The sequence below is a fragment of the Drosophila gunungcola genome, unplaced genomic scaffold, assembly GCF_025200985.1.
Source record: "Drosophila gunungcola strain Sukarami unplaced genomic scaffold, Dgunungcola_SK_2 000175F, whole genome shotgun sequence".
NCBI classification, from domain to species: Eukaryota; Metazoa; Arthropoda; class Insecta; order Diptera; family Drosophilidae; genus Drosophila; species Drosophila gunungcola.
In genome coordinates this window covers 43171-62457 of record NW_026453336.1, presented here as the reverse complement: position 1 = coordinate 62457, position 19287 = coordinate 43171, and the positions used below count along the sequence as shown (strand labels likewise).

Sequence of the window (19287 nt, the reverse complement as noted above, 5' to 3'; positions counted from 1 at the left end):
TTTAACCACTGCAACGGTAACAACAACAACAACAACAACAAAAGCAGCAACGGTATCGACCAACCGTTTATTATCAACACCAGCAACTTCGCCATCGATAAACAAACCCGTAGCCAACACAAAAACGGCGTTCGCTGCGCTGCCCGAAAAATACACAATAAGCAACGAAAATAAAAGGCCGGCTGTGCAGACTGGTATGGACCGCTACATCCAAATCAAAAGAAAGCTGAGCCCCCTAAATTCTAAGCGAAAAATAACCCGTGCCAATTATAATTCAGCTGAGACTGAAACGCCCATTAATACAAACAGATTTAAAATTTTGGAAGACGCTACTGACGAAGAGGTTGACGAAGCTACCGAAGCTGAGAAGAAGAGTCCGAAGCCCCCCCCCCCAATATACATCCGGGAGAAAAGCTGCAATGCTCTTGTTAACAAAATAATTTAGCTTATTGGAAAAGATAACTTCCATATAATTCCCCTTATAAAGGGCAGCATACACGAAACAAAAGTTCAAACGAAGAACGAAGACAATTACCGAGTGTTGTCTAAATATCTTAATGACAAGAAAAAGAACTTCTACACGTACCAACCTAAAAGCAGCAAGGGTCTGCAAGTTGTACTTAAAGGAATTGAATCCGATGTAACACCTGAAGAAGTAAAAAATGCACTACAAGACAAAGGTTTTAACACTAAGACAGTCTTAAATATCTTGAACAGGGATAGGAAACCGCAACCACTCTTCAAGATAGAGCTCGAACCGGAAACTAAGCCCCTTACTAGAAACGAAGTGCACCCCATATACAAACTTCAGTTCCTTCTCCACCGTAGAATCACAGTAGAGCAACCACATAAGCGCAATGGGCCGGTACAATGTACGAACTGCCAAGAATATGGCCATACAAAGTCATACTGCACACTACGCCCAGTGTGTGTAGTTTATGGCGACCTTCATGACTCAGCACTCTGCCCAGCGATCAAAAACGACTCCAATGTAAAAAAGTGAGGCAACTGTGGCGGCAATCATACAGCCAACTACAGAGGTTGCCCAATATACAAGGAGCTAAAAAGTCGCATCCATCAACGTGGAACCACTGCCCGCTCCCACAACGCACAGCTCACAGCATCAAAATCAAACCCTGAAGTCTTTTTTTCGACTGCACCCAGCTCCTCACTAGGACCCGTAACCCTCAACAAAAATGTGACATTTGCAAGCGCTCTAAAATTAGGACTGGCTCCTCCTGTATCTAAAACTTCATTTCCACAAGCTGCATGTCTAGATCACAACATGACTCAACAACGTCAACCAACGGAGCAGACCCAAAGCAACTTTGAAGCAATGATAGTTAGCCTGCAACAAAGCCTAATGGAGTTTATGTCGTTTATGCGCATAACTATGCAAGATTTAATGCGAAACCAAAATCTTCTGATTCAAATGCTGGTCTCACAACAACCAAAATAATGAAGTCCCTACGAATTTCTACGTGGAACGCTAACGGCGTCTCACAGCACAAACTTGAGTTAACTCAATTTCTACTCGACATTCACATCGATGTAATGCTACTTTCAGGAACACACCTTACAAACAGATACAATTTTCAAATAAGAGGCTACTCATTCTATGGAACAAATCATCCGGACGGTAAAGCACATGGTGGGACTGGCATTCTAATCAGAAGTCGTATTAAGCACCACTATTATAACAAAACTGCTAAAAACTATCTACAGGCCACATCTATAAGCATACAACTGATTACCGGCAACCAACTAACTCTAGCCGCCGTATACTGCCCCCCTCGTTTCAATATAACCGAATATGAGTTTTTGCAGTTCTTCAACACATTAGGTGACCATTTTATAGCAGCAGGAGACTACAATGCCAAACACCCACACTGGGGATCTCGCCTCGTGACTCCAAAAGGGAAGCAGCTTTACAATGCAATCATAAAATCCAACAACAAGCTTGACTATGTCTCTTCTGGTAGACCAACATACTGGCCGACAGACCCAAAGAAACTACCCGATCTTATTGACTTAGCGATAACCAAAAATATTCCCAAAAATCTTATAAGCGCCGAATGCCTTTCGGATCTTTCATCTGATCACTCGCCGGTCTTATTTCATCTTCTCCAACAACCAGGAACATTAGAACACCAGTTTAACCTGACCTCACAAAAAACCAACTGGCTCAAGTTTAGAAAATATATTAGCTCACATATTGAGCTATGTCCTCGCCTCAACGACGAAGCTGACATAGACAGCTTTGTAACTACACTGGAGTCCGTACTCGTCACTGCGGCTAGAGCTTCCACACCCCAAACCTCAAATATTCAATGTAAGCAAAAGAAGACAAATCTACAAGTCGAACAGCTTGTCCTAGAAAAGCGGCGCTTACGTCGGGAGTGGCAATTCTATAGATCGCCATCTGCTAGGCAGAACTTGAAATACGCCTCACGGCAACTAACTAAAGCTCTAAAACAAGAAGAATCATATGCCCAGCGCCGTTATATAGAGCAACTGTCATCAACTTGCTCAAAACACTCACTATGGAGAGCCCAGCTTCACCATGAGCCAATAGCATCATCAAAAACCATATGAACCCGACTTCATTACCCCTAAAATGATCACGGAGCTTCCATATTGTGCCGTTCGCACCATTACACATCTCTTCAATGCCATCGCTAAACATGGCCACTTTCCAAAAATATGGAAAAAGTCAATTATTATAATGATTTCGAAGCCAGGAAAAGACCCCACAATCCCCACATCGTACAGACCTATAAGCCTACTATCATGCTTATCTAAACTCTTTGAAAAATGCATATTGACTCTGATAACACATATCTTCGAATCCAGAATGGAATTCCATCACACCAATTCGGATTTCGAGAAAAACACGGAACGATTGAGCAGGTCAACCGAATAACATCAGAAATTCGAAACGCGTTCGAAAAACGTGAGTACTGCACCGCCATATTCTGGACGACTCTCAAGCGTTTGATAGAGTTTGGCTAGAAGGCCTAATGTACAAGATCAAGACAATGCTTCCCAGCAACACTCACAAACTTTTAGAGTCTTATCTACACGACAGAAAATTTGCTGTGAGATGTAACACTGCCATATCTGACGATTTTTCTATTTTGGCTGGAGTCTCCCAAGGTAGCGTGCTCGGGCCAACATTATATGTCCTCTACACAGCAGACATCCCGACAAGCAGTCGACTGACAACATCTACTTTTGCTGATGATACAGCTATACTCAGCCGTTCAAAATGTCCAATACAAGCAACTGCGCAACTAGCTCTTCACTTGGCCGACGTTGAAAAATGGCTATCTGATTGGCGAATTAAAGTAAATGAACAAAAATGCAAGCACGTTACTTTCACCCTGAATAGGCAAAACTGCCCACCCCTCACATTAAATAACACCCTGCTTCCGCAATCAAACGAAGTAACGTATCTAGGAGTAAATCTCGACAGAAGACTCACATGGCGCCGGCACATTGAAGCCAAAGAAACACACTTAAAGTTGAAAGCCAGTAGCCTACACTGGCTCATCAACGCTCGATCTTCCCTTAGCTTAGACTACAAAGTCCTGCTGTACAATGCCAATGCCAGTTATGGGGGTATGCTAGAAATAGCAACATCGACATAATCCAGAGGGCTCAATCAAAAATCCTGAGAACGATCACCGGGGCACCGTGGTACGTTCGCAACGAAAACATACTTCGTGACTTGAACATCCCACCAGTCAAAGCAGTTATCGCAGAACAAAAGGATAAGTACCTCACCAAGCTATCTTTGCACCCCAACCACCTTGCAAGAGGTCTAACAAGGTTGTGCAACCAATCCCGTCTTCGTCGCAATGACTTACCTACCCAGCGACCAACTTGAGGGACGCGCAACCAAAATAACAGTCCACTGTTAGTTAATGTTTAACTTTTAAGATTCGAAAACTTATTGTTAGTCTTATAGCTAAGAGAAGATTCAATAAATAAATCCGCTCTCTTTTTGATTTTGACTGTTATATTTCTCTTTCATATCTTGGTAACCCTAGCAATTTTAAAAAAATGTAATAAATAATAATTATTACAACTAAAAAAAAATATTGAACCAACGCGCTTTAGCGTCCTGCTGATGCTGCTGCGGCTGCTGCTCTGCTTTGGATTGGCTGTTGGGCTTATTTTGGGCCTATTTAGGCTGCTGTGTAGCTGTTGATAATAACCCTGATGCACCTGCTCGGCTTTATTTGGACTGGCTTTTGGGCCTATTTTGGCTGCTGTGTAGCTCCTGATCGTACTACTGATGTTAGTCAGCGCTATCAGACATTGCTACTAGGCAGTATGGTTAGCCAGTGCGGTTAGGGTTAGGTGCGGTCTCAGGAGGAAAACGGTTGTGCCAAACCAAACTGGCCTTAAGCAGTTCACTGTATTCTTTTTCCACAATCAGCCACATAATATTTAGTTTATTTCTCAACCAAGTACGAGAAGCCACGAGGTCTGTTTGATGATTGGAGATAATTTATTACAGATAACTCATATCGATGGCGGCGGAAATAAAAAGAATCAGCAAAAGCCGTGAGCCCAGCAGGTTACCCCAAAACGGAAATATCGTTCTGTCAAAATTGCACTTGCTACTGCATTTGTCTATGGCTAACATTCAGAATCTAACACCTAAACTAAGCTGCCTACTTTTTTTAATTTTTTATAAGAGAGCTCTCTTGGGAGAGCCATCATCTATCACTGCACTATATCTTTCAGTTACAGTTTCGGTTCCATAGGCCATAAATAAAAAAATCAATGTCAAAATTGTGCCTTTAAATGTACCAATACTTATTTGTTTGCGCACTCAGCGCTTGTATTTAAATCACTAGTTGTAGGGCGAGAGCGGGAGCCAATAAAGCTTTCGTCTGTTCGCTCTTGCGAATTCGCCCCGTCTCTCGCCACCGTAGCATAAGTTAGGTTCTAAGAGAAATTATTGAAATATAATTGTTAGTGATCCATCGAACATCATCGTAGCCACTCCTTTTCGTCGCGCTTTCGACATAGTTTCACAATTGTTCGCAAATTAAAATCGTCTCGAACTACTGCGTTCACAAAGTTTTCGCGTTGTTAATACAAAATAGTATTAAATTTTTCATGGTGACCCCGACGTGATCAGCAGTAGAGTTCGCGAGTTTTAATTTTTTTGTCGGTGAAAACTATAAACAATACCAACAACAACCAATTTATTCGTGTCGGTTCGGCCAACAAATTAAATTCAATAATTTCGTCGCTGGAAATTTTCTGCCGTTCTTGAAGTTGCGCCTGACGTTTCGGCAATTTTAATTGCTCAATTTGCTGCTGCCGCCAATGGAAGACAAAAAGGAAGTTGCAATTATCAAGTCGGCCATCCAGGTATAGAGTGCCAAAAGTTGAAAGTTAATCTGTGGCGTTTTGTCAATTGTGTTTTGGCCCATCTTTCAACTTTTTGCATTCGTGTAAAAATCGGTAGATAGTGAGCATTCTAACCAAGAAATAAAAATTTGCATGTATGTACTAACAACCAAAATTCTACAATAAACATAATCTATTTCGAATTATACATATGTGAATCGCTTTGGCCAAAGAACAAGCAATAAAATACTCGTCGTCGACCCAATTAGTGCGAACTTAATTCCCCCAACTTTCGTCGTAGTGAGCACCAATTTAGGGTATAAATAAAAATAGCTGGAAAAAAAAAAGTGCAAATTGTAAAAATTGAAGCTCTCAGAAAATTAGCGGCAATAACTTTCGCTGCAGTTTGTACGAACATTTCCCGCGCTTTTCAGACTTTTCCCGCGCTTTTCCAATTTTCCGCGCTTTTCATAATTTTGCGCGCATTTTGGCATCAGGCTTATATATTCGTTGCCCTTAGTTATCGGTCAGTGTATCATTCTCCGTTAGCATCTGCATAGGAAGAACCGCTAGCCGCGTACACATACACACGCACACCGACACCGCTGCCGCTATTTCGAGTTATCTTTTGTCGTTTTCGTTCTCGATCGCTGCAGCAGTGCAATTTTCGGTCTGCCTAAACGTTTGTTCGTTTTGTCGGTACGCTTGAGCTTGAGCGGTAACTCCCCTACAGTGCGTGCGTGCGGCATATACTGTCGCAGGGTTTATATAAAAAAAAATATAAAAACCCTATTTAGATTTTTCGCTGTAATTCTCTCGGCACTTAGCTCCCTTACACCGTGTGCGATCGTTGATTTTATTTTATTATTTAACAAAAAAAAAAAAAAAATAATTTAATAAAAATAAATATTTAAAACCTCTTCGATACCAACTAAATAAATACAAATAAACGCAATGGCAACTAAGGATATCGAAGAGCTTAAACATCAACGAGATGTTTGCATGAAAAGTATTAACCGAACTTATCGCCACTTAAAAGAAGCTAAATTATCTATAAATCCGGTCGAGCTTGAGTGTCGATTAGAGATTCTAAATACGCACATTGAAAACGCTTCACTTTTGCAAACCCAAATAGAAGTGAAAGATACAAAAGATGTATACCGCGAAGAGTTGGAAGAGAGGGCCGTAATGACAAAGTCATTGCTGATTTCAATTTTAAATAAGTCCAAACAAAATAATATCGAGAAATCCGCTCCGCCAGCAAATCGCCCGCCTCAATGCCGTCTGCCGAGCGTTGCACTCCCAACTTTTAGCGGAAAACACTCCGAATTTAAAAATTTTATAAGCCTTTTCGAAACTTTCGTTGACAAAGATGACACTTTACACGATATTGAAAAATTCAATCATTTAATTTCGTGTTTAGCTGGAGACGCTTTAGGAACAGTTAGGGCCTTCCAAGTCACTGCGGAAAATTATCCCAAAGCCCTTGCTAGCCTGAAGCGGGTGTACGATAATGATTGTCTTATTTTTTTTGACAACATATCGACACTTTTTAATTTGCAAAAAATTTCCCAGCCTTCAGCTACAGCCTTGAGAACCCTCATCGACACGGTCACAGCCTTGTATGACTCCTTGCTGTCTATTGGGGATGATAGACGCATTACTAATGCCATTTTAATACATCTGGTAATGAGCAAGGTCGATGCAGGAACTAAAAGAAAATGGGAAGAACAGTTAGATTATACTTCGCTTCCACTTTGGAGCGAATGTGAGGCGGCCCTCAACAGGCGATACCAACACATGGTAGCAGAAGAGGCTTCCAAGCCCAAAACTGTTCAGCAGGCCCAATCTAACCCTAAGAAGAATGGAAATAGGAGTTTTTCGTTTGTCGCTGCCAGGAACGACTCTGTTCAATGCATGTATTGCAACTCAGCTGAACATCAGATTGGAAACTGCGCTTCCTTCGCAGCCCTGACAGTTCAGCAAAGATTCGATTTCGCTAAAAGAGCACCCTTATGCATTAACTGTTTAAGAAAGGGTCACACGGTCAAAAAATGCAAATCGAACAGATGTAGAGTGTGCAATTCCTCACATCACACTTTGCTACATATATATGCCCCAAACACAAATCTCGCGTTGCCACCTCCTTCTCAGCCCACGCTCATGCAGGAGTCTCCATCCACTTCGCATGTTTTGCATGCGAATGCATCGGATCGAGTCATTCTTGCAACTGCTGTTGTGAGCGTCCAAACAAAAAGCGGCGAGTTTGTATTAGCTCGAGCGTTGCTCGACTCTGGTTCACAATTAAACTTTGTAACCGACGAGCTCGCTCAGAGGCTCAAAATTACAAGAGAGGACGTGTGCATGAGCTTGCGAGGCATTGGTGGAACTAATGCCCAAGCCACAAAAAAAATACACACGATTGTGAAGTCGCGAATAGGGAACAGCCAATTGTCGTCCGATTTTTGGATTATGAAAAATATTTCTGGTTATCATCCGGATCAAGCGGTGAACACCAGCGGGTGGAGGGTGCCTGAAAATATTCAGTTGGCAGATCCATTCTTCTTCAAGCCCCAAAAAATAGATATGCTTATCGGCGCTGAAACATTCTTTGAACTTTTATCTATTGGCCAGATAAAGCAGGGGCCTGAATTCCCCATCCTACAAAAGACAGTTCTCGGCTGGATAGTGTCAGGCAGATGTGCCTCTGAAAATAATAAAAACGCTGAAAAAATGGTACATCTCAGCTGCCAGGAGGAAGCGTTGGAGTCAATTGACACAACCCTGCAGAAATTTTGGTCTGTGGAGGACTTGCCGCCCAAGGCTAAAGTCCATACTCCTGAGCAACAACTCTGTCAACAACACTTTGAGAAAAATACTCAAAGATTGTCGTCCGGTAGATTTTCGGTTCGTTTGCCGTTTAAATCTGACCCAAATACTCTTGGTTCGTCATACGAAGTTGCGAAACGTAGATTTTTGTCGCTAGAAAGGAAATTGTCAAAGGACCCTTCGCTGAAGAAGATGTATATTGAATTCATGGAGGAATATGTTTCACTGGGCCACATGTCTTCCACCAATGACAAAATTCCGAATACTCCGCACTATTTCATTCCGCACCAATGCGTTTTACGGCCACAAAGTACTTCAACTAAGTTGAGAGTAGTTTTCGATGCATCGAGCCGTACTTCTACGCAGGTAGCGTTGAATGACATCTTGATGGTAGGCCCAACTATTCAAGAGGAGCTGTACTCGACTCTGCTTCGGTTTAGATTGCATAAGTTTGCCCTTGCGGCCGACGTCAAAAAGATGTATCGCCAAGTGATGGTGGACGAAGCTGATCGTAACTTCCAGCTCATAGTATGGAGACGAGATCCTTCTGAGTCCCTGAAAATCTTTAAGTTGAACACCGTTACATATGGAACTTCGCCAGCACCCTTTTTGGCGATTCGGTGTTTAATGCGGCTAGGAGAGATGGCGCAAGCAACTCATCCAAAAGCCGCAAAGGTTATTCAGAATGATTTTTATGTTGACGATTTGTTGACTGGCGCCGGATGCGTTGAGGACCTGCAAAGCCTTCGAGACGAAGTTTCTCAGGTCTTGCAAGAGGCAGGCTTTGAATTGGCAAAGTGGTTTTCAAACTGCCCAGAGTTATCCGCATCTGATAGCGCTGTAATGCCACTTATGGCAGACTCAGACGTAACCAAGACCCTTGGCGTGGTTTGGTTACCGGTTAAAGATTACTTTCAATTTCGGTTGGATGACTCTTTCCTGGATCTTCGCGCGACAAAACGAAATATTTTGTCGGTGACTGCTCGACTTTTCGACCCACTTGGCCTCTTGTGTCCTTTGGTCACAAAGGCAAAGATGTTGTTGCAGGAACTGTGGCTTCGAAAATTAGATTGGGACGAGTCGCTACCGATGCAGTTGCTCACGTCGTGGGAGACGTTTAAAGCGACGCTTCTGCAGCTGCCTAAAATTAAGGTATCGCGATTCGTCAACACAGATCCACAAGTCCCGATTCAAATACATGGTTTCGCTGACGCTTCCATGCGAGCGTATGGAGCGTGCATCTACATTCGGACTCAAACTGCTGAAGGTTTGAAAGTGTCTTTATTGACCGCCAAATCGAAAGTAGCTCCCCTCAAGACGAAAACTTTGCCTCGCCTTGAGCTGTGTGCAGCTCACCTTTTAGCAGATCTCTATAATCGTGTCAGGCCATTGCTAAATTCTCCCATTGAGAATGTTTTCCTGTGGACAGACTCCGAGATCACTTTACACTGGATTAAAACCCATCCCTCGTCGTTGTCGGTTTTTGTTTCGAACCGGGTTGCAGATATTCAGGAGTGGTCGGAGAAAGCAATTTGGAGACACGTTCCCACGAAAGTCAACCCAGCAGATATAGTGTCCCGAGGATGTGACGTAGAGGAGCTTACAACGTCCATTTGGTTCGGTGGGCCTTCGTTCTTGCTAGACTCAGAAAATAATTGGCCTGTAAATAAACATTTCGAACTGCCGGCTGATGTAATGTCGATGGAGCTACGCAAATCGGCAATAGCTCTCGTAGTCAGCCCAGAGCCAAATTATGTGCTTCAGAAAATAGAGTCTTTTTCGTCGCACCTGAAGCTTCTGAGAGTTTTCGTGTGGGTTTTTCGTTTTATTCAAAGGTGCAGAAAGGTGTCGAAGCCCTTTGAAAAAAGTATTTCGCCAAGAGAACTGGATTTCGCTTTTGATAAACTTGTCGAAGTTGTCCAATTTCACGAGTTCAGGGACGACATAAGTAAAATTCGGAAGAATAAACCGGTAGCAACGAATATTCAAAAGTTAAACCCTTTTCTTCAGGAAAATAAATCGGATTGGTGCTCCTCGACATTGCTACGAGTTGGGGGTCGGTTATTGAATGCTCCTATCCCGTACGAAGCCAAATTCCCGTTGTTGCTGTCTAAAAGCTCACAGTTCGTCAGATCCTATGTGTCATACCTGCACGTTACGAACTGTCACGCTGGCCCACGAGCTCTCGTAAGTCGTCTGCGCGAGAAAATCTGGCTAGTTAATGCTCAAGAAGTCTGCCGACGAACAGTTCGGTCGTGCATGCGCTGCTTTCGCTGTAAGCCGCAACTTTTGACGCAAATTATGGGAAACTTGCCAGCAGATAGACTTCGAGCTCTCCGCCCGTTCAATATTTGTGGCGTTGATTTTTGTGGTCCCTTCAGCACAACGTATCGTATCCGTGGTAAGCCACCGTACAAGTCGTACGTGGCCTTGTTCGTCTGTTTTGCGTCCAAAGCGGTCCACTTAGAATTAGTGTCTGACCTAACCACTGATGCGTTCTTGTTGGCATTTCAAAGGTTCGTGAGTCGTCGCGGGATTCCGGAAAAGGTGTGGTGCGACAACGCCACCAATTTCGTCGGCGCAGATCGCCACATGAGAGAGTTCCGAGCCCGTCTGGAGGAGCAGGGGGGCGGTATCGAAACATTCGCATCAAAAAAAAGGATGCGAGTTTGCGTTCATACCGCCCAGAGCACCGCACTTCGGCGGACTATGGGAGGCAGGTGTGAAGTCTGCAAAGCACCTGTTCCTTCGGACGGTAGGCCAAGACCTCTTGACCGCGGAGGAGCTCGGAACTCTGCTCACCAGCGTGGAGGCCGTGCTCAACTCCAGGCCCCTCGGCGCTCTAAGCAGCGACCCGAACGACGGCGAGGCCCTGACCCCCGGGCATCTGCTCATCGGCGGCCCTCTTCTGGCCCCACCATCAGCGGCGCTCCCGGACCAGATCAGCCTGACCTGCTTGCGACGATGGCGAGGTGTCTCGTCTCTCAGGCACAGGTTCTGGCAGCGATGGTCCCGGGAGTACATCTCCAGCCTCCAGCAGCGGTCCAAGTGGCACCAGGGGGAGCCCAACCTCGTCGTGGGAGCGCTCGTCGTCGTCGCAGAAGACAATCTTCCGCCCCAGCAGTGGAGGATCGGACGAGTGGTAGCGGTGCACGCCGGCGCCGATAGCAAGGTTCGCGTGGCGGACGTCAGGACGCAGGACGGCGAATATCGGCGAGCTGTCCACCGACTGGCCCTGTTGCCCGTTCTGGGCTGAAGGACGTCGTCCCTTCAGAGGGGGCGGTGTTTGCGCACTCAGCGCTTGTATTTAAATCACTAGTTGTAGGGCGAGAGCGGGAGCCAATAAAGCTTTCGTCTGTTCGCTCTTGCGAATTCGCCCCGTCTCTCGCCACCGTAGCATAAGTTAGGTTCTAAGAGAAATTATTGAAATATAATTGTTAGTGATCCATCGAACATCATCGTAGCCACTCCTTTTCGTCGCGCTTTCGACATAGTTTCACAATTGTTCGCAAATTAAAATCGTCTCGAACTACTGCGTTCACAAAGTTTTCGCGTTGTTAATACAAAATAGTATTAAATTTTTCATTATTTATAATTGGTCTAGCTAAATAAATTTATTCATCTTTTTGTTTTGCTCTATCTGACCTCTTCATAAATAGCATCGAAAGAGAGACCATGATATTCATTGGGTATTTCAGCGTAAGCAACGTGCAAGGGAAGCATTCCTCAAAAAATTTTTAATTTTATTAAAAACAAGTTATAGTGCAATGAAAATGCTTAATATTTTAAATAAAGGTATTAACTTCCAATTTACAACAAAAAGTATATGTAGTAGTGTTGTGTCTTGTGTAAATCGATATTGTATTTAGTACATAATTGTGAGCTCTCTTGGTTTGTCTTTTCTGTGTTTGGTTAGAGTTTTAGTTTTGATGGCACTCTTTGGCACAAACAAATCTTTTTGTTTAATATTATTACGCACTTAACGGTGCTTTACGGCAGGATTAGGGAAACAAAACTAAAACGACGATTGCAACCTAATACTGCTGCGAGGAACAGGATAGGCGGTCGACGTAAGAAGACCAGGATCAAGCGACAGAGTCATGCTTTTTAAGAAGGCAACTGCGGACGCTTAAATACGGAGCTGCAACGCCGTGGGAAATACACTCAACAAGTACCGGACCGCGGGATTGCGTTCTGTTCTGTGTCGTATCAATGAAAGCTATATGATATAGTTTTCCAAGTTTGTGACGACCCACCGTCACAAATATGTAAAATTCAACTTTCACATTAAAGCTTAAAAGAACATTCCAGATACTGGCCTCTTATTATTGAAACGCTCGAAACTAACGATGCCCTACATTCCCACATCCCACTAGAAAATTTCAAATAGTTCGTTCCTCTAAAACGACCCAGAACACTACGAACTCGACGTTCTCGAACGACGAGACACGACGACACCAAGCAGTGCACAACCGGCCCTCCCGAAGCGCCGACGCCAAGCACCCAATCATCGCGCAGCGCCAACGCCAAGCAGTTCATCGAACCATTGTGCAGCGGCAACATCAAGCAGTGCAACATACGGTCAACGTGCTTAGATATACTCGGCCCTTCCGCAGCGTCGATATCAACAAGCAGTACTACACTCTGCCCTTCCGCAGCGTCGATATCAACAAGCAGTACCACACTCGTCCCTTCATCAAGCAGTATCACGCTCGATATAATTATAGTTAGTAACGTATTCTCAATCAATCGTAATATTAAAACATAACCATACTCTGTAGCGTTCGATTTGTGTTATTATTTGGGGAAAGGGAGGTAAACCGATCAAAAGAGGAAATAAATTTCTGTGTCGAACCCTGGCCACGGCGAGCTATACCAACTCCAAAAAACAGGGTCGTTACAGTGGCGCCCGAGCAAATTGAACACAAAAAGACAGTATCCTCAAATAGAAACACCAAAGATCGTTAACCCTCTTCCTCAACAATTCCTAGAGTATTACAGGCCAGCGGATCATGAGGAGAAAGCTATGGAAAGCATCACACATAGACACCAGGGCGAAAAGGAATATGCGCTAGAACTCAGGAAAATCATAGCGATTCACTACGCTCACAGGAGTTCAAGCGATATGCTAAACGTGGAGAATGCCAAACCCTAGCGGAATACCTCCGACTATCCGAGAAATTCGAGGCACTACAACCACATGAGCACACAGCACAGTAGACAACGCAACAAACACCGGAAGCTCACTTGGGACAACAACCACCAGGAAGTTACTGGAGACCACCCAGGAACCAGTGAAGAAGAAACACAACCAGTACTTAACAGAGGTGTCACAAGATCTTGGGACATGAACAATAGATGCTTGCGGTGCAAAGCAGTGGGACAAATAGCACGTGGATGCAATAACCAACCAAGACTGTTTTCCTGGGTATGCGGACAGGATGGATTGCTGCCGCAGGAATGAAACGATGGGAAACGGAAGACGCCCATGGGATCAGAGCGGGCACCAAGGGCACACACCACACCCGCAACGTCAATAAAGTTTAACGGTCGACGCCTAATAGCACAAGTCAACATAGGCAGCACAAGAATTTGCGGTGCAATTGACACAGGAGCCACACGGAGTTTTATCGTCCAGACATGGAAAGAAAACAAGTAATTGAAGCCATAAGACTTGCAGACGAAACAAACAGTACGGTCACAGAGGCACTACAAGTACCATACAACTCGTGTCACAAACAAACACAACAACACTACTAGTCCTCGACGAGGTGATCCGAGACCTACTCTTGGGAACAGATTTCTTAGAGCAATGCAATGCTACACTAGAATGCGGAGGCATCACAGCGAAAACTAAAAAGAAGAAGAGGAACCAACGCAGAAGCAAGAAACACAAAAGACACGGCATCGGGAACTAGAAACAGGGTATTTAACAGACTCTCAGATCCAAGAGACCCTCAAAAGGGAGTTAGAGATGATAAGCCAAATCAAAGGATTAAGTCACATAGCAAGCCACAAAATCTTCATGAAGCACGACCGCCCAATTAAACAGAGGTACTACCCTGGAAACCCAGCCATGCAATCAATAATAAACAAACAAGTCGACGAACTCATAGCACAGAACCTCATAGAACCCTCGCACTCCGCCTACAGTTCGCCAGAAGTAATCGTGGAGAAGAAAAACAAGGAATGGAGGCTTTGCATAGACTTTAGGCAACTGAACGAGCACTCTGAGCGAGACGCATACCCAGTACCAACTCTGCGAGGCAAAATACATAAGCACACTGGATCTGAAAAGTGGCTACTGGCAGATACAAGGACGCGGACTGTTTCAGTGGAAAGTAGTGCCTGACTTTCCAAAGAGCTCTAGACTCAGTCGTCGGACCGGATGACGTAGTGGTAATCGGACGGACGAAACAGGAACACCTGGAGAAGCTACAGGAGGAAATGAGGCGACTCCGCAAGGCAAATCTAAGGATCAACACAGAGAAATGCCACTTCTTTAAGGAAGAACTGAAATACCTAGGACACGTAATCAGCGCAAGAGGTATACACACCGATCCAGAAAAGATAGCCGCGATCCTCAACATGCCAAGCCCACAGACGACGAAGCAAGTACACAGCTTCCTAGGGGTGGCCTCCTGGTACAGAAGATTCGTCCCGAACTTCACTGAACTAGCGCAACCGTTGTACAACCTGGTCAAGAAGAGGAAAAAGTTCAAATGGACCGAGGAGACAGAAGAGGCGACCAAGAGCCTAAAGAAAGCCCTAACCGAAGCACCGGTTCTGGCTTGTCCGGACTTTGGAAAAACCTTTGTACTTCAGACGGACGCCAGTAATTACGGACTAGGAGCAGTACTGACCCAATAGTACGAAAACGGAGAACACGTTATTTCATATGCCAGCCGGGAGCTTACAAAAACATAACAAAACTATTCGGCTACCGAAAAAGAGTGCCTGACAAACACTGGGGCATCCAGAAAATGAGAATGTACCTGGAGGTACATCGTCGTTATCACTGACCACAAAGCACTGAAATGGCTTAACTCGATCGAGAGCCCTTCAGGACGGATTGCCAGATGGGCATTGGCCATGCAGCCATACTTAACGAGACATACAACAGTACGTACGTCGCTGTGAAACATGCCAACGGTACAAGACCTCACAGCAGCAGAGACGAGAGACTAGAGACCCAAAGGCAGTTATTGGGTTTGCTGCAAAGTTAGCACCGAAATACGAGGGCCCATTCAAAGTGACGGGTTTCATTTCAACAGTTATAGCTACAATAATACATACGGCGACAGGAAGACACACAGAGCATACATCAACAAACTGAAACCTTTAGTAGAAAACGAAGTGGCAACGTCAACGAGACTACCACGGGAGCCACGCCCTCCTAAATAGAAGGGGGGGGGGGGGGGGGGGGGGCGAGTGTGACGACCCACCGTCACAAATATGTAAAATTTAACTTTCCCATTAAAGCTTAAAGAACATTCCAAATACTGGCCTCTTATTATTCAAACGCGCGCCCAAAGCAACAGCACCCGGTCACACTTATTCGACGAAGTTATCTATTGCCGATAATCATCGCCCAATAAACCCGATTACCCAAAGCGGGATTATCATCATCGTCCGATCTGGTCACACTAAGCAGCGCCTATATAAGCGGAGACACAGCCCCAGACCAGTGACTTGCGTTCCGAGGAAACATCAACTTGGAGGAATACCCGTGTGTGTTCTGGTAGATAGTCTTGGTTGTGGTGGTGGATCCGTAGGAGGTTCACCGACGCCCGGTGTGGTTTTGGAATACACACCCAGCCCCGGTCGTGATCGCTGAGCCCGGCACTGTTTGCGTAATTCCGGCCCACCTGAGTAAGTTCCTACCAGAAGTCACGATTCCGGCTTCCGACCCGGAAACGATACGGAAAAAACGGCAGGTCGAAACTAACGATGCCCTACATTCCCACATCCCACTAGAAAAATCCAAATAGTTCGGTAGTGTTCTGGTAGATAGTCTTGGTAGTAATGGTGGATCCGTAAGAGTTCGATTTAAAGTCGGCTCTACGACCTGGTGAGGATCACCGACGCCCGGTGTGGTTTTGGAATACACACCCAGCCCCGGTCGTGATCGCTCAACCCGGCACGGTTTGCGTAATTTAGGCCCAACTCAGTGAGATCCTACCAGAAGTCACGTTTCCGGCTTCCGAGCCGGAAAAGATACGGAATAAACGGCAGGTCGAAACTAACGATGCCCGGCAGCTCGAAACTAACAATGCCCTTCATTCCCACATCCCACTAGAAAAATCCAAGTAGTTCGTTCCTCTAAAACGACCCAAAACACTACGAACCCGACGTACTCGAACGACGAGACCCGACGACAGCAAGCAGTGCAAACCGGCCCTCCCGAAGCGCCGACGCCAAGCAGTGCACCCAATCAATTGGGGAAAGGGAGGTAAACCGATCAAAAGAGGAAATAAATTTCTGTCTCGAACCCTGGCCACGGCGAGCTTTACCGGCTCCCGAAACAGGGTCGTTACAGTGGCGGCCGAACAAATTGAACACAAAAAGACCGAATCCTCAAATAGAAACACAAAAGATCGTTTACCCTCTTCCTCAACACAACACAAAATAATACAATGGCAGACAAGTTAACTCGAGGCTGGATAAGCAATACCAATAAAGCCCAACTGGAAGCCTATCTAATAGAATTCGAGGTCAAACCAGAAACACTGTGCGACGACATGCGAAGACAAATGTCAGATTTTATAAAGAACGGCAACCACGGCAACGAATCCATCAAATGGCTTTTAGAACTGGCTCAGAAACACGCATGAAGCCCACCAACATCTAACTGAACAGGAAACCAACCGAAAGGCCTTAGTGAGACAACCGACACAGGAACACATCGAGGAAAACCATAAATACCTGCAAGTGCCGAACCCAACGGAGTTTGTCGAAGGAAAACCAGGCCCTAAGCCCACAAGGGTAGAAGGAAATAAAGTGGCCACGATGGGAGTATACGAAGTTGGGGAGAAGAGTACGAGGGAAGAGTTCATTAGTAGAACAGAGGAATTAGCAGAGGCATAGGTCTAGATCATGCAGCAGGAGCAATGGTATTACTTCTCAGAGGCTGTGCCTTGGATTGGTGGCACACCCCCCAAACCCGATGACGTCATGGATCACCTTTCGGAAAGAATTCCTAGAGTATTACAGGCCAGCGTATCATGAGGAGAAATCTTTGGAAAGCATCACACATAGACACCAGGGCGAGAACAAGCCAGCGAAGGAATATGCGCTAGAACTCAGGAAAATCATGCGATTCACTACGCTCACAGAAAAAAAAAGCTGGAGTGGGTGTTCCAAAACAGTCGAGTGGAGTTCAAGCGATATGCCTAACGTGGATAATGACAAACCTTAGCGGAATACCTCCGACTAGCCGAGGAATTCGAGGCACTACAGCACATGAGCACACAGCATAGCAGACAACGCAACAAACACCGGAAGCTCACTTGGGACACCAACCACCAGGAAGTTACTGGAGACCACCAAGGAACCAGTGGAGACCCCAAGAAACACATCCAGTACTTAACAGAGGCGTCACCAGATCTTGGGACATAAACAATAGATGCTTGCGGTGCAAAGCAATGGGACAAATAGCACGTGGATGCAATAACCAACCAAGACTGTTTTGCTGGGTATGCGGACAGGATGGAATACGAACAATTCATTGCTGGAACGAAACGATGGGAAACGGAAGACGCCCATGGGATCAGAGCGGGCACCCAGGGCACACACCACACCCGCAACGTCAATAAAGTTCAACGGTCGACGCCTAATGGCACAAGTTAAAATAGGCAGCACAAGAATTCGCGGTGCAATTGACACAGGAGCCGCACGGAGTTTTATCGGCCAAGAACTGGCCAACAGAATAGACAGACATGAAAAAAGAAAAGAAGTAATTGAAGACATAAGACTTGCAGACGGAACAAACAGAACGGTCACAGAGGCACTACAAGTACCAATACAACTCGGGACACAAACAAACACAACAACACTACTAGTCCTCGACGAGATCCGAGACCTACTCTTGGGAACAGATTTCTTAGAGCAATGCAATGCTTCACTAGAATGCGGAGGCATCACAGCGAAAATTAAAAAGAAGAAGAGGAACCAACGCAGAAGCAAGAAACACAAAAGACACGGCATCGGGTCACTAGAAACAGAGGATTTAACGCACAGATCCAAGAGACCCTCAAAAGGGAGTTAGAGATGATGAGCCAAATCAAAGGAGTAAGTCACATTGCAAGCCACAAAATCTTCATGAAGCACGACCGCACAATTAAACAGATGTACTACCCTCGAAACCCAGCAATTCAATCAATAATATAAAAGTAGTGCCCTTCGGATTACACACAGCACCGGCGACTTTCCAAAGAGCTCTAGACTCAGTCATCGGACCTGAGATGGAACCATTCGCGTTCGCGTTCCTGGATGACATAGTGGTAATCGGACGCACGAAACAGGAACACCTGGAGAAGCTACAGGAGGAAATGAGGCGACTCCGCAAGGCAAATCTAAGGATCAACACAGAGAAATGCCACTTCTTAAGGAAAAACTGATATACCTAGGACACGTAATCAGCACAAGAGGTATACACACCGATCCAGAAAAGATAGCCGCGATCCTCTACATGCCAAGCCCAAAGACGACGAAGCAAGTACACAGCTTCCTAGAGGTGGCCTCCTGGTACAGAAGATTCGTCCCTAACTTCACTGAACTAGCGCCACCGCTGTACAAACTGGTCAAGAAGAGGACAAAGTTCAAATGGACCGAGGAGACAGAAGAGGCGTCCAAAAGCCTAAAGAAAGCCCTAACCGAAGCACCGGTCCTGGCTTGTCCGGACTTTGGAAAAACCTTTGTACTTCAGACGGACGCCAGTAATTACGGACTAGGAGCAGTACTGACCCAAGAGTACGAAAACTGAGAACACGTTATTTCATATGCCAGCCGGAAGCTTACAAAAACATAACAAAACTACTCGGCTACCGAAAAAGAGTGCCTGTCAATACACTGTGGCATCCCGTGTGA

At 45.2% G+C, this 19287-nt stretch overlaps 1 protein-coding gene across 1 annotated transcript; it reads left to right on the top strand.

Annotated features, from left to right (window-relative positions):
• The first annotated feature begins 6927 nt into the window (after positions 1 to 6927).
• On the top strand, positions 6928 to 11770 carry LOC128265908 (uncharacterized). The gene is made up of 2 exons (XM_053002138.1): positions 6928 to 8172; positions 8256 to 11770. Exon 2 carries the CDS (start codon positions 8392 to 8394, stop codon positions 11365 to 11367), a length of 2976 nt encoding a protein of 991 aa, XP_052858098.1. The 5' UTR covers positions 6928 to 8172; positions 8256 to 8391; the 3' UTR covers positions 11368 to 11770.
• Positions 11771 to 19287: the final 7517 nt, after the last annotated feature.

Bases quoted from the DNA above. Each gene is read 5' to 3' on its own strand.
- LOC128265908 (XM_053002138.1), top strand. From the start codon at position 8,392: ATGTATATTGAATTCATGGAGGAATATGTTTCACTGGGCCACATGTCT.